This window comes from Episyrphus balteatus, chromosome 1 (genome assembly GCF_945859705.1).
Source record: "Episyrphus balteatus chromosome 1, idEpiBalt1.1, whole genome shotgun sequence".
In the NCBI taxonomy this organism is placed as follows: Eukaryota; Metazoa; Arthropoda; class Insecta; order Diptera; family Syrphidae; genus Episyrphus; species Episyrphus balteatus.
This window is the reverse complement of record NC_079134.1, coordinates 146,568,493-146,594,620: the sequence shown is the minus strand read 5'-3', so window position 1 is coordinate 146,594,620 and position 26,128 is coordinate 146,568,493. Positions and strand designations below refer to the sequence as shown.

Sequence of the window (26,128 nt, the reverse complement as noted above, 5' to 3'; positions counted from 1 at the left end):
TTTGTTTGAAAATTTTTCTATGCAAAAAAAAAACCAATCCATAACTTAAAAAATGAGAAAATTACAAAATATTTGTTATTTCAGAAAACTAATTAAAAAGATGTTGCATAATTCTAAAAAAGAAATTTTGATAATTTTTTTGAATTTCTTATAATAATGGTGAAATTAAATTCAAAGGAATGCTATACACTGAAGAAAAACCACAATGCTCAATGTTATCTGATGTCGGGTAAATGTTGATTCAAAGTTGAAAAACACTACTTAAAACAACTTTGAACTATTGAATTGTTTTCCAATTTTTGAAGTTCATCATAGTGATGTTAAACCTAAAGTAAGCGAGATGGCAGATCACTCGATTACCCAAAGATAGCAAAATCGATTACAGTGGTTTTTTTTTAATTGTTTTGCTTTTTTCCAAAGTCATTCCACTTTCATTTTAGAATCATAAAGAAATGTAAAAAATTCATAAGAAATGTAAAAAATACATAGGTACCTACATATTTTTTTTTTTAATACCAAAAACTTATAGTATTTAAATTGTCTTAGTCTTTCAAAGAAGTGTGCTACTAAAATTCTTAAGGTTGAAATAAAATTCTTCATGCGAAATTCTGCATTTCATAATTATATTTAAGATAATAATTCTTAAAGCGATTAAAAATGATTTGGAAAAAGTTAAAAACCTCGATTTTTGAAAGACAGAATAGAAAAAACAGACATTTTGTAACACATAATTTTAACAACCACAAATTTTGTTAAAAAAATTTTTAGAAATTCCTTTTTGAATTCTGTATTTCAAAATTCTGTATGCCTGAAATTCTGTATGGGTGAAATTCTGTACTTGCATCAAAACTTGAGCATGAACATAATTCTGTTTTCCATTAGTCTGCTTTATTATAGAAACTCGAATTTTCTGTATTTCAAAAATTTGTAGATTCATAATTCTGATGGATTTTAAAATTTTCAGAATTTTCATACAGAATTTCAGATTTTTGGAACCTAAAAATACAGGTGCACGGAATTGGCAGATAGCGAATTATAGAAAAACAAAATTGAAATTATATTTTTTTAAACCTATGCGAAGTTTTCAAACATTAAAAAAAATGGGTATACAAATCAAACGTAATAGTTGATTGACATACAAAAGTATACTCTCAAGAAAGTTATTGGCCCGTTTTCAAGAAAACAGATTTTATAAAAAAAATTTATATTATTAAATTTAAAAATGTGTTTTTTTTCAAAATTTTAAAACCTTTTCTAACCATTCGGTTGGTTAAACGCTTTTGGTAAACAAAATATTAAAAAACAAGACTTGCATCAACATTTGTAATCTCATCTTGATATCATGATGGTTTTTTTAACATGCTTTGCACTGGTTTTATTTATTTCGCGGAATGCTGTCTTTTAATCAGTCTTGATTAGGGTTAGGCAATCCCAACACCGAAAAAAATCACGATTAGATAGTACGTACCTACGTGCTCTTGTATCTTATAGAACTACTTATTTATTAACCAGACTACTGCAAATTTAAGCTATTGGTTAAATTTATCAGATAAATTAATTCAATTTTGTTTTCTAAATTTTTCCAAAAATTTGAAAACTGATTAAATTCCCCGTTGAATTGTGAATAAGATCGGTTTAGCCGTTATCTAATGTGAGCTGTATGCAAATAATCAAGACATAAGTTAAATATCCAAAAAGTGGAAAACCATATTTTTGCTCTCCGTATTTTTGTAGGAATCACTTTAAAAAAAATGTGTATACAAAATTTCAACAAAATCGAAAAAAAAATTACAATAACTCCACAATTTTTTATGAGAGGTACATGATCTAAGCGAATGTTGAAAATGAAAAAAAAAATCATGTGTACATATTTAATTTAAACTAAGTCAGTCAACATTTTTGGCTGTGACTTAATGTACATTACAGTGTGTTGTTAAAACTCCAAAAAAAAGTTACTCATACATCACAGTGACATATAAAAAATCATATATACTCTCAGTCTTAGGTACTTAGAAAATAATTATAAAAAAATGCAAAAAGTTGTTCTATTCTTTCTCTAAACCACAATTCGATAGAAAATTGAAATTTTCAACAAAAAAAAAAAATTGCCTCTTTAAAATATTCAATATCGGCTTACTTTTTGAGTATCTACCTAATACAATTATTTCCCCTAGACTAAAAGTTAAATCTATTCTCTCTAAATCCCAAAGGTGAATTTAGTAGTACCTACAATGTGGTTAATATACATCGTCAATAATAATTTTCATGAATAATGCTTTCAAAAATTCATAAATCCTACTGGAATTTTCGAAAATTTATTCAGAACCCACATTATACCCAACCAATTTATGCTCTAATGAATCTAATCAAAGGCTAACTCATGCGGTTAACGTAAATAAATTTTTCTGATTTTATTAAATCCAAACCTACCCGTAACGCATACATTCACATTTGTCGGTGTGAAGGTAAATAACCTTTTTTTTTTTTAATCAAATTCATAATAAAATCCCAAATGCCAATAATAGAGTCACCAATAATAGAGTGACCCCACTTTTTATATCAAAATGAAACCATTTAAAAGAGTATCCTTTGGTGGGTTATTTTTTGGGATAAATTTGGAAAAAGCGTTACGTTGATTTTGTCGATTATAAGTAATATTAAACCAAACCAATATCGAGAGATGCGGTCTGCCAGAGTGTGAATCTATTGATTTTATTTATTGATGGGTAAGCTATTATTGAATAAATAGAGTTGAGAGAAGGATGAGTAAGTGAAAAGGTATAAAATTAAATCAAAACCCACTCAGGTGTGTGACAGCTTTATATGGCTGACGACAGCTTTGGTAGGGTAAAAATAGGATGAGAGGAGGTTTATTTTAATCAATTTATTTTACTCTCTCTCAGCTGATGAAAGTATACGAGTAGAAGGCAGACGGTAGTTATATATTATACATCGTAGGCTTACCTCCTTAATTAATCGCCATGTGGGTTCATTATTTGGATACAGGATCGCTTGTCGACTAACGCCGAAACTCATTAATACAACAGCCAGCAGGACTACGAAATAAATCATGTTCTTGACCATTTTGCCCATCATGGTTACCAGTGGACCTGTGTGGATAATAATAAGAATGAGAAGAATATTTATTTTAGTTTATTTTTTTTTTGTATTAAAGAAAATTGCCTTAAGAGTATATAAAACTAGGATACTCATACTCAGATATGCGCTCTCAGCTCAAGGAAGAACACACTTTGGTATTAAAGAATGATTTGAATTGATGATGCCTATTTTTATCTTAAAAAAATAGTGTGTTTGTGTGATGTAGTCTGTCAGAAAGTTAGAGTAGGTTGGTATACAAAAGTAAATTAATGAAAAATAAATTATAGGTATTACAAAAAGAAAAAATGTTCAGTCATTTGAAGGAAGCAGAGTATTTTGTTAGTTCCTTTTTTTTTTGTTCGTTTTGAGTTGAAATCAATCCGGAAGTGATAGGCAGACAGACATGTGTTGTACGAGTATATTTATGTAATCTGAATAATTTAATCTTAGTTCAATCAATAAATTCTGAGAAAACATTGTTAGAAAGCTTAAGATGATTGACAGAAGGATCAATTTGGGATTAATGGTAACAGATTTTTTTTACAAGATAACAAATTTTAAGCAGAGGAAGTCAACTGTCAATATTGTGGAGATTTAATTTGAGTGAAAAATGGCCTAAAGTGAAAATCAAATGTCCTTGACTGTTAGCTAAACACAAACATTATTCTATTCAGAGTTGCCTATAGTTCATGAAAACTTATTTAAAATTAAAGTTTGTTTACCTATTTTTTTATGCCCTCAATAGTGACTTATTATTTTTTAATTTTAATTTTTCGAAATTTTTTGAAAACTGATAAATTTATTTTGAAATTTTTTTTTTCTATGTCACAAATATATTCTTTTTATTAGTATACCAATTTTTTTTTTGGACCTACAAAAAATTTTTTTTATATGTGCTGTAATAATTTTCAAAAAAAAAAAAATTCTAAAAATTTTTCGTTATACTTGAAATTTTATGTTTTTTTAGTTTTAAAAGCAATTTTTTTTAAATAATTTTTTTTTGAGTTTTTAATAAATTTCTTATAAAATTAAATAAAACATATTTTTTATGTGTTTTTTTTTTCGTTTTAATAAATATTTTTAAATATAAAATTTCGGTGTACCAATAAAAAGAAAACAATAAATATTTTTAACTCTTACAATTATTGACAAATAAGAACAAAGTTAAAAAAAATGCAATATTTTGTTTTCAAAAATTGATTTTATTTTTATCCAGAAATGATTTTTTGAAATTTTACTTATTTAGAAAAATTTTCGTTAAAATGAATTAAGTCGTTTACCAGAAAGTTAAAAATTAGGAAATTACTTATATAAAGCTGGAAACGTTATTAAGCGCCAACATTTTTTTTTACCGACTTCCAAAAAGGAGGAGGTATTCAATTCGGCTGTTTTTTTTTTTTTTTTTTAAATGTTTGTTACCTCATAACTTTGGACTAAGTGAACCAAAATTGATAATTCTTTTTGTATTGGAGAGCTGGTGCTTGCGGTGTGATCCCATTCCAATTTCGTCCAGTTATTGCCATAGAAACTATTAGAAAAACCATAAAACCTAGTTTTGACCCATGGAAGTCGGTGTTGTTTTTTTTTTTTGATAAAAATGATTATTTTTAAGTACGATTTTAATTGCCAGATTTCAATGAACATCGTCAGTACTAAAAAGTACTGAAATTAAAAACAAAAAATAATCATTTTTATCAAAAAAAAAAAAGCAAAACCGACTGCCATGGTTTTTCTCATAGTTTCTATAGCCATAACTGGACGAAATTGAAATGGGACTACATTGCAGGCACCAGCTTTCCAATACAAAAAGAATTATCAAAATTGGTTCACTTAGTCCAAAGTTATGAGGTAACAAACATAAAAAAAAAAAAAAAACAAAAATACAGACGAACTGAATACCTCCTCCTTTTTGGAAGTCGGTAAAAAAAATGAATTCTCTATTTTCTCAAGCTACAATTACAGAGCTCCGAAAATTTGACATAAAATGTTCACATTTAAAATCGAAAAACTTTTTCCCTATTATCTTAAGGCGAAATCGGGCAAAAGTGATTTTAAGGAACAATAAAATATGTTGGAAAATACTTTTTATAATTTTTGTGACGGACGGAAAAAACCTTTCTTGACTCTACTTAACTTAAGCTCTTTTTACTCCATTTATAAAATCAAAAATTCAAAATATCATACTGCTTCACTTTCATAAAACTATCTACCTACTGAATGCAAGCACATACTTAAAATGTCTCTAGGACTTAAACTGAAAGATGTTACTTAATAACTCAACATTTTAAAGAGATTTTGTTCTAATTTTAATACCTAAGCTTTTTAATGAAAGGACTGTTCTATATGCTGTTATTCGTACTAAAATATCTGTATGAAATGATTTTTGTTATTATTTTCGTTTTCAATGTTGTCTGAGTTGTATTCCAAAATAAATAATCTCTTATGCATTTTGTAAATAATGCCAACAGATTTGATAATACTCCTTTATATGTGTATATTCTGGCAAACAATTCAAACAAAATCCTATTACCATTATGAAAGCAAAATCAGACTTAATAATAAAATTCATATATGCACATGTTTGTATGTGTAAAAATTTTATAATTCTTGGAATGGTCAACAGAGCTTTTGTAAATTACACTACTTTACAATCTCTTTGAAATTGTTAATATTATTCTAACCATAAGAATATCCTTAGGGTGATTTTGCTCTTGTGAGACACTCAAAGGAAAAATGTGTTTTCATGTTTTATTGCAACAACAAAAAACATGTGCTTTGCACATAAATTCTCTTCATAAAATAAAATATACGGACGACTTTCTTAGTCTTGTTCCAAAGTGAATAATAAAAAAAAATAGTGCGTCTCCTCCTTAAGGTCCTTTTTTCTTTATGTTCATTTTTTTTTATTATATCAATTCAAAAGCATAAATGTATATCATCAATTCAAATCCAAGACACATAACACAAAACAAAAAAAAACCTTTTTAAATGAATATAATACAAAAAAAAACTTGTATAAATATTTCAATTAAAATTGAGGTAGTTTATTTATAAAGACAAACAAACACGACAAAAATAAAAAAAAAAATATATGCAAACACTTATACAACTCACCTAAGTACTTGTTCACGCCTAAAATATTTAGAATTCTCAAGTACCAATATATGCTATCGACGCAATAAAACACTCGTCCAATATCCATTGTATTCGGCCGGAAACGCAATGAAAGTCCAATGAGAAATAATATAATGGCTGCTCCATCACAAGGATTCCACATGTTCCATGCCCAAACGGAAAATTTATGACTGCATTTGGGAATAAAGAGAAAATAAAGAAAAAAAAAAAGGAAAATATTTAAATCGAGGGTACTGGCAAGCTATTTATTATATTTCAACTCTTATAATAAAAAATGTGTGTGTATAAATTGAATGGGTTAAAGGCTTTGATGTTGAAAAATGTCGGTTAGGGGTACTCAACTAAAGAAAATATTTCAGAAAGTTCTTTCAAAAAAGCCGTACAAGCATATACAAACTATATTAAGCTTTCAATTAATTTATTTGAACCAATAAAAAAAAAAAAATTCAAATTTATTTCTTATTTGAATATGCACTATGTACCTATAGATATATTAAAATTAAATTATTTTTGGTTTGAAAAAATTTGAGGTTGAGCCGATATTAATTCTCTTTTAGAAAGCTAACGATATTTTCTTTAAACAACTTTGAATTAAGTAATATAGTTTAAAAGCTGGTAATTCTTAGACCAATTTTTGTGTTAATGTCGTAAAAATTGAGGGTTGACAGTTTTACAAGACATTGTTTGTCATATATCTAGTCAATTGCTTGGATAACCAATATATTCTCCAATGCTGGTATTGCAATTAAATAATTGAAATCGTTCCAATTTCTATACAAGTTGTTTGGATATTTAATCTTTTGAGAACTGCAACTTTTTGACAGATTTAAATCCATATCATTTTGAATCAAATAGCAAAACAAAAATAGTACATTTTACGTTTTTACGAAACAAATAAGTATGACAAAGCTTTTTATTCCAGTAAGACAAATATTTGATTATGTTTGGAAAAAAATTTGCGACTGTTTCTTGAAAAATGTCCAAAATGTCTGGCGGGAGCATGTTGTAAATAAAGATTTTGGAACCTAAATATTAGGTATAGTGATATTTTTTTGTTTTGAATTTTTTATGGTGCACTCATTTGATTATATCTTCGACATTTTCGCGATTTATCGATTTTTTAGAAGTCTAAACTTGCCCTATACTATAGGTGCTATCTTAGTAAAAATATTAGCATTCGAAAAAAAAAAATTGTTCGAAATTAATATTGCAAGTAAAATGTCATTTACATGACTAAACAAACGATTACAGGTCACTGGGGTGTATGTGTAACAATTTTTTTTTCATCTTTTATATTTTTTTTTGTAAACATTCTTTAAAACATGGTTTATAAGATTTCTATCACTGAACAAATATTTTTGTAGGAGGGCTCAAACTGAAGTGAACCAAGTCACAAAAATAAAATCGGAGATATAACGAGTTAAAGTAAAAACATTACCATATTGAATCTTATGGTGTATATTTTTTTCGAACAAATAACAATTTGAATCGAAACACTTTTGGATCAAACTAATGTCAGACCTTAGTAGAGTCAAAACTTGCACAAATTCAGTTATTATCAACAAAATTCAATGAAATTGAAGTAATTTTTATTTTATTTAATTTTTTTTTTCAAAATTGTAATATATATTACTTTTTCTCTTCGGAATTCAATATTTAATGCCAAAATTTTTTTTTTTAATATTTTATAATATTTTATATACGAAAAAGTTTGAAAAAAAAAGTCATTTAAAATCTTTCAATAACGTTTTTTTTTCCAAAATTCTGAGCATTCTTTCAAAAACTCTGGATTTAATTTAGAGGATTTGAATTGTACAGATAGAAATGAGATTCTGGCTTTTTAAAAACGTGTATGTAAATATTGTAGGTGTTGCCGTTGTGTTCAAAATATTTTTTTTCGTGTTTGAAGTCAGTTTGTGAGAAAATTGCATTTATCGCTTTTACTCCCACATATTTTTTTTCCTTAAATTACCTAGAGAATATTTTGGTATCATTTATTTTATGAAATTTAAGCAAGAAAAATGGTTTTCTTAAAAAAAAATTTAATTCCAATTTTAAAAACAATACGGCAACATCGGAATTTTTTAACCTATAAGATCATCAAAATCAGAACTGTTCGGCTGGATTCCCTAATAATTTGCTTTAGTTTAGTTCCACTATTTACGACTATGTCGAATGTACATACTAGCTCTTAAGGTAAAAGTTGTTTAAGATGTTTAAGCTTTTTATACCATTTCTAAAAAAGTTTTAATTTATTTTTATCATTAATTACACTGGTCTGCAAAATTTAACTTTTTTTTCTCCTTCAAATTATTTTTTGATATTATGAAAGATTAGACTTTCCTGAATTTAAATCTGGTTTCAGAAAAATTCTATCAGGTAACATTTTTGTAAAAATGATTTTTGAAAAATGTGGGTAGTTTCTAAAAAATCACCCTTTTAGATTCATTTGAACTTGTATAAAATTAAAACTTTTTGTCGCATTGAGCTCAAATTTTGAGAACTTATTTCGCATAATATGACCTATCGATTGACTTCAAATATGTCCTTTTACATTGATGTTTACTCATATTTTAAAATACTGATTGACAAAAAAAGCAGAAATATCGAAATCCTTCACTTTTTAGTAACATCAACAACAACACCTTAATTGAGGAAAATGTAAAATATCAACGCCCATTATATTAAAAAAGTCAAATATGCAATAAAATACATTAAATAAAATTTTTACGTTTTTTGTAATTTTATATACTATTTTTCTATTTAGAAATATCTTATTTGTAATAAACCATTCGATGAACTGACTAGTAAAGCTTCAGATTTTTTCTACTAGACTTTTACTTTTCTTATAGTTTTTGATGTACTAAGTTAGAATCCGAAGTCAAAAATATTCTATCACTTCAGGATTTTGAGATATTCGCATTAAAGTATCACAAAATCTATTTTTTTTTTTTAGAAAATCTCAAATAACTACTATACCTCAAAAACCAGAGCTGACCGAAATTTTTTGAGTTCGGATTCAAAATCAACACACTAAAGTCCATTAGAAAATTATACTTCTGTTCTAGGGAGAAAGATATAATAATTTTTAAAGATAAGTTTCTTTATGGAAAGATATGCCAAACCTACTTAACTTACTTAAATTAAGATATCTCGGAGAAGAAAAGAGATATTGAGAAGATTGAAACTGAATTGGAAAGAAAAAAATAAGTTCTTTCATTATGCCAAAATATTTCTTCGAAAACAGCAAAAAAATGGGGTTTTGAGATTTTCTAAAGGGAATGTATTAAAAAAACGTGACGTGATAGGTCAATTCTGACTTCGGATACGGAATCAGCATACAAAAATCCTTTAGAAAAGTATAGTTTTATAGTAGGATTTCCTTGCAGACCAGTGTTATTAAATAAATGTAAACAAAATTTCGCGTGAAAACCAAAGTGACATGCGTTTACATACGTATTATTTATGTAAATACATATATGTCACTTTGCTTTTCAACCGACGAAAAGTAGGTATTGAAAGTTTTTTTTTTTAAATAACGACCACACCTTTTAAAATGGTTTTAAATTTTCTTAGAATCTTTGTTTGAAAATTCTTAGACTTGGGACTTAATTTAAGAAATTCAGAAAAATACCATGATTACAAATAGGTATTTATATCTCCCCCCCCCCCCACCAGACATCTTTGAAATTTTAAAATGAATTTAAAAAAATAAAAAAGTTTAAAAACAATTTTCTCCATAAACAATCAAATATTTGTCTAAGATACTGCAATAAGTAAGTTTAGTATTTCCAGATATCAAATTAATAATACCCACACGTTTGGTGTTTGACGTTAACCCTCTTTGACGTGGTTTCAACTCTCGCAGATATCTGAAGATAATAAATTTATTCCAGTAAGCTTTGATCTTTCAATCATCAGACTATTAAACGAATAATTTTACAGGTCACTGGGGTGTATGTGTAACATTTTTCTTTTAATATTCTTCTATAATCTTTTTCTTTTTCTATAAAAATTCGTAAACATTTTTGCTAAAATTTGTATCATTCAACAAAAATTTTTCTTCTCGTCCTTTAAATAATCTTAAAAAATAATGTCTTTTGAAATTCAATGCTTTTAGTTGTTTTTTAATATTTAAAGCGGATGTTAGTTGCTTACACTGATAAGCTTACTAGTAATTAATTTTTTGTGTTTATATAATCAAAATCTTGTCGTTCTTTGATTGGAAGCAGCAAAGAAGTTGACAATTAATACAAATTGAAGGTTTAACTGAATTAATATCATGGTGCGATTGAATCCAATGATTTTGAAACACTATAATAAAATCTAGAAAGTATTCGTATGTAATCATTGTTTTAGCTAACCTTAGCTTAAAATCTTTTTCAAAAACTCTTCCTTTTTCATTTATTTATTTTATTTTTTTTTTAATTCATTCAAAAATATTAATTCTAGAATAAAGTATTTATTTTGATAAATTTGTTCAAAATTAATGGCACAATAAATTGTGGCTCACAGTCTTATTCACTATGCAGCATCATCATTTTAAGAGTTTAAAAAAAAATCAAGCAAACAAATGTGAATCACACTTTAAAATATTTTTCAAAGTTTTTTTTTTTTTGAAAATTGAAAAAAAGGTTTAAACGAAAACTATCTGTTGAAAATTGTGAATTTTATTCTGAAAGTATTTTTTTTTGTTGAAGGAACGCTGCGTTGAACATTTTTCTGCTTCAATCAACACTGTCTAGAGTACTGCAACCGTTATTCTCGTTTCAAAATTTATAAAATTCATATTCTCAGCTTAAAATGTTTCAAGAGTGAAAAACAAGTAAAAGTTTAAGAACCCAAAAACTCACTTTTAGCTACTTCAAATTCAATGCCATGAATGCCATTTCTTTCTGGTTATATTGTTCACATGTAAATACTTGAACAATAATAAAAAAAAAAAATAAATAAACAAAATTACTCACGTTATAGCAACTGGTTCGGATGAAATGATTTCCCTTATCTTCTCAAACCCTAGCGTTGTTATATAAGCTATGGAATAGACTTCCTGCCATCGTGGAGTTGGTCCCATTTTCACAAGAACAGTAAAGGTGAACATCACCAGGAAGAACATATAAGCTATCTGTAATAACATATAGAAAAAAACAAGGATTTTTTGATGAAAGGATTTGTATCCTGCCAAATTATGCCCCATTTAACTCTTCAACTTACTGAATCAGCCCAAAATTTCGTTATCGGAGCCGTATAAAACTCATAGAATTTTTTTCGCAGTCTTAAAGGTTGATGTTGTTTGATTTCATAGTCCGACATGTTGAAGAATTCACGAAACTGCGACGGATCTGAATCAGACAAGGATACCTGTAAAAATTGTTTGTGTGCGCGCCACATAAAAAAATGAATAAGTTAGTAAAATAAATATTTATATAAAAATGTTTGAATATTTTATTTTTTTTCATATGAAGGAGTTAAGTTGACACATCTAGATAAATATGCGGAACTAGCAGAAGAGTAGAAATAAAATATATAAACAAAAAAGAAAAATGTGAAACACTCAACTAAATTGAGGTTATAATAAAAAATTATGTAAATGGAAAGAAATTTAAGTCAAAAAAAAATGTAGCTACCAAAGTAGTTGTAACAAAACACACGATATTAGAGGTAAGTGACGTGAAGTAAACTGGTGAAAAGTTTTGTTCTATTTTTATTCTTTTATCTACCTTTTTTTTTGAATAAAATCAAACGTGTTCAAAAATAGTAATGTAATAAGTAAATACGTGTGCAAAGCAATAAGAATTTTGAAAATAAATGCAAAGGAAAAAAGTGAAAGGATTCAATTTTTTTGGTGAGGAATTTCCTGGAGCTTGAATTTTGCTTAAAGATGAAAAAGTGTAGAAATTCATTTTTTTTGTTTGTTTTTTTTTTTTTTTTTTAGAAATATGACGATGCAATTGTGCAATTTTTGTTCCATAAAGTCCTTGATAGTAAAAACCCTTAAAAACCCTAAAAGCGAAGGATTGAAAAACCAATAAAGATCCCTACGGATGTAATACACTAGCCCAAAAAATTAACGGAACAAAAAAAAAAAATCGTGATTTTCTTAGTGGTTTTCGATAGGCTGTATCTCAGTAAAAAATTATCGTATCATCGCACAAAATAAATAGCATGTACAAGCTCTATTCTTCTAGTTTTATAATTAAATGTTAAAATATTTTCTTTCTAACGGTAAAATAGATAAATCGTTGGAAGTTGGAACTGTTCAAAAACCAAAATTATAATTTTTTTTTTGTTTTTACTTTTCTCTTGAAAAAGTGCAAAAAATTTTTCTGATAAAATGATTATAATTTTTAGAAAGGCTATTTATTTGGCTTTAAGATTCATTTTGTTTCAAACTTCTACGATTTTTTTAGACTGCAATATCAGTCATCACACCAAAATCCATACTTTTAACTTTGACTATCAATATCTCAACAACGGATCACTGTACAGAATATTCAAGGACATATTTAAAAATTAAATTCAATTCTCTACAAAGAAATTAAATTTGCTTTGTTAAACCAAATGTTATCTTATTTTTAAGATTAATTTAGAAAAGCTATCAAAATAGGCATTTTTACGGTTTTTTTTTAGAAAATTTACCGTTATTTTATTTCTTTGGGTAATAAGATTAAACTGAGGCTTTATTTATCCATCGAACAGTTTTTCGGTTGTGAGCGTTTGAACTTTTGAGATGAAATAAAATACCATATTTCTGCAGGTCTAAATGACTTCTTTAAACTTTTTTATAAGCAAAATCAAACTCCTTTGAGTTTATTTGAACATTTTATTGATTAATTTTTTTGGCATGTGTATTTGTATTTTTTTTTTTTAATTTTTGTACCAATTTAATTGGTTTATTTCCAGAATAACTTTTCTAATAATTTCAATCCAACAATATGACCTATATAAATTGAAATCCAATTGACATCGTTTATGTGTCAATTTTAAAATTGATAAATTATCATTTATCATAGAAATAAAAAAATCATAAAATAAAAACAAACAATTAAATTTCACTTATTTTTATTTCCGAATAGCCTACTGTTAAAAACATTATCATAAAACACAATTCCACCTGTCAAATACAAAAATTAAATTAAGCGCCATCATTAACAAATTAATTAAATAAACAATGATTAAAGGACATTATAATAGGGATAATCCGGCGCGGCGACCACTTCTCATTATAATTGACGGCACGTGGTTGTTGTTTTTCAATCTGAATTTGATTAAAATGACACAACTCGCAAATTATTATTATTATTATTAACAACAACACAAACAACAATAAATAAAAAACCTGTAGAATTAATACTTAAATTATTATGATGTTGACTTGTCAGGTTATTTGATTTATATCATGGTCTCGATTGGCTTAGGGGAACAACCAACAGTGGTTGTTTTTGGTTGGTTCAAAGGGATATGGTTTTATGATAATACTTATTATGGTAGAGAAAATCTGTACTCGTGTTAATGAAAGGTTGTTGTTTTATTGGTTTTGTTCTTAGGCGTGATTTCGGGCCATAATTAAAAACTTAAATCAGTGGACATTTTGTTTGATTTTTATTTTCCGTTTTTTCCCTGAACCCAGGGAAATTCTATGAGAACTTGGATCGTATAGTATAAGCCATGTTTTTTTCTACAACTCATTTCTTATTTTAAACGCAAAATAAAAACAGATTACCCAAATAAGTACATAGCTTCCAATATTTTGGTTTGGTTTTACGAATAGCATCAAAAATGTAGGTATACAATTTTTATCAAGTGTAAAAAAATATACCCTCGGTAAGCGGCAATTTCCGTACTTTTCTATATTACCAACCATTTCAAACATAAGTAAGTACGGGAAGGTACATTTTCGTCTTTAAAATACATCTTAAAAATTATAAAAAATAAAAAGTACGTATACGCCACAGTGTATTTTTTGTTTAGTTCATAGATTGATACTATAACATTCCACTTTTATCAGAAAAGGATAGGTTTGGGGTTCAACATGTATTTCCTAGGGCCTAAGTCAAGAACATCCTTCTGACTAAAACAAAAAAAAAAACAATTGTTTATCATATTTGTAGACTTATAGTTTAACGATGTTAGGCCCAAAAAACTTCGTAGTTTCGAAGTCTTTGCTTTCAAATTTGATTAGTTTTGAGAAATTTCAATACAAATTCCTGAAAGCTATTTCTTATTTTGCGAAAAAACTCAAGCCAGCTAAACAATATTAAAAATTCTATTTTTCATTAGCTCTTGACTCTAAAAATTTCTAGAAAAATGTTATGTACTACCTGTTGACATAATAAATAAAAAGGAAATAATGTTTCTTCTTCATACGCTGCTGATAGAAATTACACTTAATTTTGAACCTAAAAGGCCATGAAATTGCTTTTTAAGATTATGCATTTAATTTTGTTTTCGTAATGAAACTTCCTTTTCAGAAACTTTGAAAGCAAACCTTTGGCGAAAAAGCTCAAAGTTAAAAAAAAAAATAGTAAAAATATTTTAGATACATTTTAAATTGAACAAATGAATTTTTTAACGTCTTTTTGTAAAAATTGCTAAAGGTATTAAGAAATGGAAAAATAAATATAAATGATTGGTACAGATATTCTCAGATGAAAACAATAAATAAATTTGGAAGAAACTAAAGAAATTAAAAAAAAAAAATACCAAAAAGTAGCAACCGTCAATAACTTTTGTTCATGTAGCTATTGCATGAAAATTTCAGATATTTAAAGCGTATGCAAGTATGCAACAATTTTATCATTGTATTTTATAAAGAATTTGTGTTTTTTTTATATTTTTTACTAACTATATTGTTTAAATCTGTGAATATACATATGAACCTAATTTCATCAATTTTTATTTTTTCATTTTAACAAAAAGACGTACAAAATTAATTTGTTCAAATTAAAATTTTTCGATTCGACACTACTTCTATAAACATTTAAATAATAAGCAAAAAGAATATTGGCATGAGCACTGAATCAACGCACTGTGTGTCGGCACACGGGTGCGAATTTGGCAGAACAAAAATAAAAAGTGGTCACAAAAAAGTGTCTTTATAAGGGTGAAAATACATTTTTTTGAAATTGTGAGTACAATATTCAAATTCCTCGGAAAATTCTACATCAATTTCATATATGATTCTCTATGAAATAGTAAGACTGAAGAAAGTTCTAGCGACATGAAAAAGTATAAACCAAATTCACAAAAAAGAGGTGTGCCTACAGAGGGTTAACATTGATTTGAAAACAGTTAAACCAAAGTTTTTAGCAGCAAAAATATTGAAACATTTTTATTAAAATTTTTTATATTAAAAACCTAACTTCGACAATATAGACAACTGTTTTAATTGGTACAAATTTTACTTTTTTTTAATAACAATGGCTGTAAGACAATTGCAACCATAAAGAAAACAGTGCAAAAGTAATTTATTCATTAAATATGTTACTTATGGATACATTTCCAAGGTATTGCTGATGGTGTGGTCAAAATGAATTCTACAACTTCAAGACTTTTGTCTTTATTTTCAAAAATAAAATACTTCAAATTTTTGGTAATGATTTAAGAAGGGATTCTACTTTTGTCATTTTTGCGTTCGAGGAAAGTAATATAGTTTTGTATGGATCATTTGCTGAACAGTTTTAAACGCTTTTCTTATGCTTTAAGTAAAGTAAGTTATTCTTTAAAGCTTTGTCTCTTTTTGAACAAAACTCTAAAAAATAAACTTTAAATAAATTTTGGTTATCTATAAAAAAAAAAGTAAAATCGTTGTAATTACGAATGTAGCTCTTAAGCCTTTTCCTCTCAACTCAAAGAAATTTAAAAAGATTCAGCAAAAAAAAAAAATAAATATTTGTTGTTACTTCTTATTACTTTAGTTTTAAATTATTTATTTTTTTAATATTTCACTAAAAAACTGATTTTTTTTCCCAAAATGTTTGGAATCAAAATTGTATTAAGTCTTCATCAAGTTTACCTTTAAGCAATTTGTTTTTCAGAATTTTAAATTAAAATTAAGTGTTTCCTTGTGTTTCAAAAGTATGATTGTGGCTAGGTTCTTAATAAATAGTAAAATAATCAAAATCCTTAATAATGTTTTTTACTTCCCCTTATTACTTAAAAGAAAAACAAACATTTCAATCAAAAAGAATTATTCTTATTGATTTTAATGTAAAATACATTTTTGCACTGAAATTTCTTTAAATCTTTAAACAACATTATTTTACATTTTCTTATTTACACTTTTAGTCACTTGATAAAAACATCTACTCATAGTAAGGTTTTAAAAAGTATTTTTATTACATTTTTATCTAAAAAGTAAAAGTGCAATTATAAACCACCACCTTTGTTGCTTATTTTTACTGTACATTTTATATACAAAAGAATTTACTTATCAAAAAAACATGATTTCACTAAAATTCTAAACTAAATGCTACAAGAGGCGAGAAAAGAAAACCAGCATCTAAAATTAAAGAAAAAAACTTCACAGTAGAAAAAAAGCATTTTTAAACATAAAAAACCACAATAATAAAAAAAAAATATTAAAAATCATAAAACACACAACACCACTTAATTTTTTTTTTTTTTTGTTACACATCAGCTAAAGTAGAACTCATGTTTTTATTTTTTTTTTTGTAGAGAATTTATCTTGCATTACTCTAAGAGAATGTAGAAAAAAATGAAAAAATAACACAAACTAACTTTTGCGGGTTCTTCCGCTCCTGACAGGTCGACCTGTGTGTGTGAGCATTTAATAATGAATATGAAAATTGGAAAAGCGATATTTTTTTTTTAAGTGATAAAAATCCCACTGACACAAATATATATAAAAAAATTTTTTTTTTTTGTTTAATGGTTAAAAGTTATTACATATATATTACAGATGTAATGAGTGTTTTACATGTAAAAATGACAAGTAATTTAATTTTTTTCTGAATTTTGTTTCATTATAAAAATGAGTGTATTATTTTTAATTGTAATTAAAATTTAAAAAATATATATTTATTGTTTACACTACTTTAACTACAAATGAGAAGAAATGGAAAAATAAAACAACATAATTTTTCCCTTTCCCGCAAATAAAAAAGGAAATTAAAAAAAAAAGAAAAAGTTTTTTTTTTTTTGTATTTTTTTTTTTCATCATTTACGGTACTCACTTTTCCATTTTCTTGCACTTTGGTTTCACGAATCGAAAACGTATCTGCCAAAAGAGCCTGAAATTTTTATTTGATTTTTGTTCGTTTAAATCGAAACTTTAAGTTTAAAAAAGGATTTTTTTTTTGTTGTTGATGTTTTGTTTTGTTTGAAAAATGTTTTTTAGACAAATACAAAATTTATTAATGTTTTTTGTATGTTTATTAGACATTTATTAAAAATAAATTACAGAAACCAAAAAAATTGAGACACACAACTTTAAGGGCAGGACAGTACAAAATTTTGAGTTGATTTGTGATTGATTTGCATTTAGCCCTTTAGATACAGTTACGTCTAATATTATGAAGGTATTTATAATCCAAACACATAGTTAACTAAGCGGAAATGAATTGTGTTTGTGTAGAGAATATGAACACTGTTTGTATTGTGTTGTGTTTGTGTTATGAATTTTTAATTGTATGTGCGTTGATTTTTTTTCTTTTGTAAACATGCACACCTCATGGCCTTGAGGGCATTCTTAAGGACAATGATTACACACGACCTCTTATTGCTTTTTTTTGATTATAGGTAGTATACGAGTTTGAAGCATTCATGTGTTTATGTGTGTGAATGAAAATGGCTAAATGTCCCTTCCATTTAAATATTGAAAAAAAAAACTAAACAATACGAGAAAAACTACTACTAATTTTAACTTTAAATGAAAAGTTTCCAATTTTGTTTTTATTTAGTACGTACTTGAGTTTTTTTTTTATTTTTTATTTAAAACCAAAAGAAAAAAAACAATTTCCCCAATCAGGTCTAGATTTGAAAGGCTTTATTGTACATTGTACAGCAAACAACCAAATCCCATTTTCGTTATAAATTGTAATTTAAATCGAAAAAAATCCGTCACCTTTACGTTGTCCTTCTAAATAAAGTTAGTAACTGTGGTAAAATAAAAATAAATGGATTGCACACTTTAAGGACTTCAACAAAAAAAAAAGGATTCTTTATTTTTTCATAGATTACATCCTTATTCCCCCCGCAAACAAAAACAAAGCATGGCTTCCGGATATGGACTGCAAGTGGAAGGGGTTATCAACAATTTCTGTCAGATCGAAAAACCTTCGAAATGAAAATTGTACAAATATCTTGTATAATTAAAATTATAATATTATTAAACTTATGTATCTTTCATCGTGTTTCACATTTCAAACATTTCGATAGTAAAAAAAATACCAAAACAAAATTTTGTGTTTTTTTATCTATGACGAAAATAGTTTTTTTTTAACTTAAATTTTGTGAAAATTTATGTTCTTCTGTTTGAAGTTACATTAAGTTTTTCCAAAGAAAAATACGAATTTCTTATTTTTTATAATAAAATACCCTAATTTTTAATCAAAAAAGTTAGTGGAAAAACTTTTGATATTTGTAAAAAAAAAAAAAAAATAGGTAGGTACTTACTTACTTACTTACTACAAATTCAATACTTTAATACTAGCAATAATTCAGTTTATTATAGTTTTAAAGTTTAAAATGCTTTATATCGACCCTATCACAGGCCCGTAGGTACTAAGGTAGTATTTCTAATTTTGAAAAAAATATCAAATTTCGTGTGGTTCGTACTTGAAATATTTGCTACAAATAAAGCTGCAAATTTCATTACAAATATTTATTCTTCCTATATTTTTACACAAGGCAACTTTTACTATGTAAGAACGTCGATATAATTTTTATTTCAAATAGAAAAACGATAGATTTTTGTTTTAATTTGTTTTTTTTTTTTTTATTAGTACAACATTTTTGTGTCAAAAAATCCTTTGATTTGGATGCGCTTATCCTAACTGCATAAATTAGATATGGAATCGGACTGTGTTTTGGAAGAACATGAATAGCAAAATAAAAAAATAAATAAATAAATTTAAAAAAAACTTCAAAAAAAAAAAATATATTTTTGTATAGAAAAAAAAAAAAAAATTTATTAACAAAACATATAAACTATAAGAAATTTGCCCAAAAGCTCATCGAATCAAGCATTTTTAAAAAGAAAAACATAAAACACAAAATGTTAGTTAAAACCTGTAAGTTCAAATTTTCTAGTTGAGAGGTATATTGAACTGTTATGTTATAGATGTTGAAGATCAAAATCAATAATCGCGGAAAATCAAAAATAATATTTATTTAACTAGCTTTTGTAACAGTTTCAAAAATCTTAAGTACGTACTGTCTTAACTCAGCAGTTTAATTAAAAAAAAAAAGATTTTTTGTTTAAGATTGGTGATTATTTTAAACTTGTTGTATTGTGAGATATATTTATATAAATATAGTGATATTGTGATCAAAAATTGGGGACAATCTCAAAAATATTTTGATTAACTTTCCGACATAAAAAATACTTTACTGAGTATTTGAGCATAGAATATTGATAATAAGTTGAATTTTTAATAATTCAGACCTCGAAATTGGGAGCGTGTCAAAATTCTGACTTCTAAATTCTGAATTACAAATATCTGCTATTTTCAAGAAAATTCTGTTTTTCAAAATTCTGCTTTTTTTCTATTCAGTCTTTCAAAATTCTGCTTTTCAAAATTTTACTTTTCAAAATTCTGCCAGCATTTTTTTTAACAAAAAAATTCTGCTTATTCTGCTTTTTTTCATAGCAAATGCGTTTAGTATACCAAAACCAAAATACACCTCATTAATCTTTTTTTAGGTTGGTATTTTCTTAACTGCTTGCTGTTTAACCATCACAAATAATTTTCAATAATTTTATTTGGCTAATTAAATAATGTTCAATTATTATTTTTCGAAAATATTTGTTACTAACAACTTTTTCTCAATATTTTTAAATTTATTGATTTATTAAAAAAATATATGCATATTACAAAAAATTGACAAAGTACTGTAAGTAAGTAATTTCAAATAGAAAGCAAATTTAGCTAGAAGATAATTTTACAAAATTCTGCCAAAAACTAAAAAAACCCTTTTTTAATTTTTTGGCAGAATTTTGTAAAACAGAATTATGAAAAGCAGAATTTTGAAAAGCAAAATTTTGAAAAGCAGAATTTTGAAAGCAGATTTTTGACCCCATCAGAATTTTGAACCCAACCCCTCGAAATTTTCCACATCCATGATTTTGAACCATAAATATTTTCAATTCAGTTAAGCTTTTTGTACGACCTACACCGTTTAGAAGACATGGCATTTCGAAAGTAACTTCGGCGTTTTAAATATTGTTAATCAAATTGGTTGGGTTAACGAATTTTGTAAACAATTTTTATTAAAAAAAAAAATTATTTTTCTTAAATTTGAATACAGCCGTTACAGCCGTTTTTTAAAAAAATAATTTTTTATACATAAAAAATTTCTAACATTTTTCAAAAAAAAAGTTTGTATGCCATTTTGAAGAAATAATTAATTTACACATAAAAACCAAATTTAAAAATATTTCACCAACCCGTTTTCAAAAAATTGATTTTTCAAAAAATATTGAAATATTTTTTAAAAATCCAAAAATGCACTTTTTGAAAATTTTCTAAAATTTTAATATTACCTTTATCTAAACGCTTTTGCATAAAAAATTTCGTTGAAATCGGGTTAATTTTGTACGAGATATTCAGAAACCAAAAAAACCGTTCTATGACAGGTACCGTTAATAACGGTACAAAAAATATTTTTTTTTATTTCAAAAGTTGGCTCTTATGTGTAATACTATATATATAGTATATATATGGCAGGTACCGTTAGTTTTGGACATAAAAAAAAATTTCAATTTCCCCTCTAGGGAATCACCCAAAACTGCTAACTACCAAGTTTGAAGAAAATCATTTCACTCGTTTAGTCTGTGGCTCGAGGTATATACAGACAGACAGACAGACAGAATTGCCGGACCCACTTTTTTGGAATTCTCCATCATCGTAATGTCATGTAAAATTGTTATCTCGAGTTCGATTTTTTTTTACGAATTCTAAACTTGCCCTATAGTATAGTCCCTATATCGCAAGTAAAAAATATCGACGGTTAAACTTCATAACCTCGTAAGTCGAAAAATTCGAAAAAATATTATTAATGCAAACAATTCAGAAAATTCAAAGCTATCTTTTGGTATATATTCAGTTCAACAATGTTGTTTTGAACATTTTTCAGGAATGACGAAATTCAAAAGCTCGTATTGATATATCCCATACAAAAACAAGAAACACAACATATTGTTTTTTGATTTCTGAAAAACTTGCAAAAACGACTTACGAGGTTATGAACTTTAACCGTCGATATGTTAAATGTTAAAATATGTTATCGGTCGGGCTCAATGATTTCATCATTTGACATATCATGAAAAAAATTTTGATAAAACTTTAAGCTATGTTTAGACTTGAAATATCTAATTCAACAAAATATCTGTTTTTTATTTTATGCAGGATTACTAAAGACAGGATATCCTGAATAAGTTTTTAAACTAGTTTTTAAACTACAGTTTCTCTTTCCCAACCTTTTTTTTTTGTCATAACCAACCGAATAAAATAAAAAAATGTTTCTTCCTTCGATAACGAATACTACTTGGAATATGCATATGACATTTTAATAAAGATCCATATTGAAATTCTGCTTATTTATTCTAATTATATGGACAAAAAGAGGTATTTTGTATTCTGAAAACAAATTATTTAAATTTAGAATAAAACTATCATGTGGAACTTATTTGAAGTGAATGTTAAATTAAAGCTTGTTTTCTTATTCAAAAGCTAAATATTTTTTTTTAGGCAAATAAGGCTATGTTATGTAAATTGTAACAACTATGTTATCCAAAAATAAAAAAGCTAAAATATCTGACTTAAAAAAAATTTTTTGTGTATACGAGAAAAAAAAAATTTTAAAAATTAACAAAACTTATTTAAATGATTGTTGTTTCACAGGAACAATTTTGCACAAAAAATACCTTAAAAACATCCTCTTCACAAAGAATATACTCAATATAGGATTTATTTTTTGTTTTTCGAATTTCATTAAAAAAATAAACAAGGAAATACTTTTAAATACAACACCCTCTCTCTCAATATATAAAAAACAACATAAAATTTGCATTCACTTTACCATAATATATTTTTTTCTGTTTTTTTTTTTTTTTTTTTGATACCCTAAATGCATTAACCACAGTTTTGTTTATTTTATTTTTCACAGAAAAACACATATTTACAACATTTATCCAACTATACAAAAAAATTTCATCCAAAAAAATACTTTGTGAGCTATTTTTGCACAGAAAATTCAATGCAGACTTTTTACAATATATTCGGTTTATTTTTTTTTTATTGGATTGGAAAACACATCACAATATTTAGCATTCACGCTTAATGCATTATATCAACATCAAATTCAAAATAACACAACAAAGTTACAATGTTATACGGCATAGTAATTGAATGAGGTTAAAAGGGTTATAAGTTCAGTTTTTTTTTTTTTTTTTAGTAAAACTACATATCTTAACTATTTTAAAAAATGCTACGTCAACTAAGGGATATACAGAATATACTCAGTTTTTTTTTTCATTTAAAATTATAAATATTATTTTTAATATTTTTTTTTTAAATAATATTTACATTGTCTACTACCTGGGCCGAGTTATTCCCCATCTTATATTTAAGTGAAATTGATCTTTTCGCTTTAGTGAGAGCGTTCTATAGAAAAATTAGTATTTTTTAATTTATTTTTAATTTTTTTTAAATTTAATAACTTTTATTTTTTTAGTGTTTATATGGGAATTTTTTTTGTTAAATAATTTTAAATGTTTGTTAAAAGAAAAATTAATTTTTTTTTTGGTTTACCATCGATGTACATAATTTATAAATAAAAAAAAATGAGAATATGGAAATTAAATAAAATACATACCTCAGCATCAGGATGAGATCTATCAGAGTCGTCATAATCAAGATTTTGATTTTCTAAATGCTCCTCTTCAGTCTGAGGCATCTGTTGCAATTCTTCTTTGGATTTAAAGTCCAGGCGTTTAATATAAACAGGCACTAGTAAACCAAGTATCACCTAAGGAACAAAATTAAAGTTTTGTAACAAAGCAAAACATGTTTTGAAAATTATGTTTTATAAATTCAGTGTAATATAGCTATTCTTCAAGTTTAATTTTTTTATTTTTATTCTAAAATTTAGTTTTATTAATAAATACAATTTAAATGAATCTTTTAAATTTAACCCTCTGTCGGTACACGGGTGCGAATTTGGCAGGACAAAAATAAAAAGTGGTCAGAAAAATGTGTCTTTATAAGGGTGAACAAACTTTTTTTTTGGAATTGTCAATACATTATTCGAAATCCTCGGAAAATTCTACATGAAATTCATATATGATTCTCTATAAAATAGTGAGACCGAAAAAAGTTCTAGCGACATGAAAAAGTATAAACCAAATCCGCAAAAAAGAGGTATGTCTACAGAGGGTTAAGAAATAATATCGTGATTTGATATTATTTAGGTTTTGAAGACTACAAATCAGTACATTTAAAAAAATAAATACCAAGATTTGTTTTAAATTTTATAAAATTTGAATAAAATTGGAAGATTCAAACACTATGTTTCATAATATTAAATTTAAAAAAACGATATAAAATTAAAAAAAAAAAAATGGAATGAAAATATTTATCATTTATCTTAAAGATCGAAATCTGAGCAAAATACTACGAAATTCGTGTTGAAATTATTTAAATAATTAAAATTGATAATTCTGACCTCAAGCCCACTCAGAATTATTAATTTTAATTCAAAAATGGTCACAAATATATAAGGGTGCTTCTTAAAAATCAATTTTCGAAATTTTAATGGGACACAATTTCTTTTCGTTCTTTATGCCTTAAATATAAATTGGGTAAAATTTGGTCCAGTTTAAACACGTTTTAGGGGTCGCTACCACAATTCAAAGTTTTGAAAAAAAAAACAACAAATTTTGTTTTTTTTTCTCAGAAAGTTTTAAAGGAGATATCACATTTTTCTATGGAGCTTGGGCCCAGTGTGTTCACTAACGAAATTGGTATCAAATGAAAGGTGACGGTAAGCAATTACGTGGGTAAAATATTTTCAAATTCGTTAGTGGGGTTTTGGAGATATTTGAGTTTGAAGTTTCGGATTTCACAATCAAGATTTCAGGTAATTTTTCGAACAATTAATCGTAGAATGCGTAATAATGGGTGTACAGAAATAATATTGGTATAAAATAAAAGGTATTTCTCTTGTCTATAAATCTGTATCAAAAGTTTTTTTCTTTGTTAAAAAAAATAATACATATTAGGTATTTACTTCTCAAAAGGTGATTTTTTTAAGCGAGGCATTTGGCACATCGAAATATCAAAATATTCAGTGGTGACATGCACTTTTTTTTTGTAATTTTTCGATGGCTTAATGTGTTACCTTTAATTCTATATATAAAATAGTTCTATTAAACATACAAAAACCTTATAATAAGCAAAATACACAAAAACGCGCTGAAATATGCCTATTAAATAATAAGAATAGAAACTATAGTTCAGTCAATGGGGAAAAATCTGGAAAAAGCTATGACTTGAGCTAAGTTTGAATGCAGTATTGAAGAGGGGTTTATCCCAAGTACAAATCTCAGATTGCGTATTGTTTGGTCTTGTGGGGCGACCGCCATTTTGAAAAACGCATTTGTCTCAATATCTCGAGAACGACTGGTCGGACAGAAAACTGGAGAGGACCTTTTAGATTGGAAATTAGTTAATCTTTCTTTTTCTAGTACATCATTTTTCTCTAGGAGTTATAATTTCAGAGTTACACTACCGAAAATTGTGTGTTTTTTTGATATTTTAAATATTTTAAACAACCCTTAGAGTTAAGTGCGGAATTACTGAGAATGAGATACTTTGCGGTTCTGTTACTCTGAAAATATAACTTCTAGAGAAAAATGATGTACTAGAAAAAGAAAGATTAACTAATTTCCAATCTAAAAAGTCCTTTCTACGCATTCTACGATTAATTGATCGCAAAAATAGCTGAAATCTTGATTTTGAAATCCGAAACTTCAAACTCAAATATCTCCAAAACCCCACTAACGAATTTGAAAATATTTTACAAACGTAATGTGCTTACCGTCACCTTTCATTTGATACCCATTTCGTAAGTGAACACACTGGGCCCAAAAATGTGCCATCTCCTTTGTAATCAGAATTAAATACTTAAACTTTTTCATTTAGTTATATGTATTAAATCTTTAGCTGTTTTGAAAGAAATTTTGATAAAAATACAGCGGAATAAAAATGATGTTCAATTTTGAATATTTTTGAGTTTCTTTCTTGATTGAAAAATTCAATGTTTTTATCTGATTGTTTATGAGCTTAATATCTTTATTCGTCAGACAGTTAACTGACTGTTTATTAGAAGATTGAAAAATCGGGTCTTAAGCCTACTTTGTACTGTTTTCCATACTATAAATCATTTAAAAAAAATTTTATTGAAATTGATAATTTTTTTTTTTTTTACTTAAATCTTTAGTGAATGGTAGCGACCGCTAAATTTTAATAATAAAAACGGAAAAAAAAAATACCATATACTGTGCTTATTTGGTAGAACATAATGCAGGGGTGTCCCATTTTTTGATTTTGAAAAATTATTTTGTATCAAAAAAGTACATTTGGAAATTTTTTTTGCACAAACAATACAAAAACAAAAATTACGACATCATTAAATGAAAAGACAACAACGT

At 26.2% G+C, this 26,128-nt stretch overlaps 1 protein-coding gene across 15 annotated transcripts in view; it reads right to left on the bottom strand.

Annotated features, from left to right (window-relative positions):
• Positions 1–26,128, bottom strand: part of LOC129907327 (transient receptor potential cation channel trpm) — a 282,057-nt gene that overhangs the window by 28,971 nt on the left and 226,958 nt on the right. For 7 of the 15 annotated variants that reach the window (XM_055983461.1, XM_055983462.1, XM_055983467.1 and 4 more), the window contains 8 exons: positions 23,293–23,445; positions 23,004–23,081; positions 17,430–17,486; positions 16,975–17,007; positions 11,449–11,595; positions 11,202–11,359; positions 6,214–6,404; positions 2,965–3,110 (listed from right to left, as the gene is read on the bottom strand). In XM_055983461.1, coding sequence (XP_055839436.1) covers positions 2,965–3,110; positions 6,214–6,404; positions 11,202–11,359; positions 11,449–11,595; positions 16,975–17,007; positions 17,430–17,486; positions 23,004–23,081; positions 23,293–23,445 — 963 coding nt within the window. The remainder of the gene's footprint in view (positions 1–2,964; positions 3,111–6,213; positions 6,405–11,201; positions 11,360–11,448; positions 11,596–16,974; positions 17,008–17,429; positions 17,487–23,003; positions 23,082–23,292; positions 23,446–26,128) is intronic. The other 8 variants (XM_055983470.1, XM_055983458.1, XM_055983459.1 and 5 more) reach the window with 6 other exon arrangements.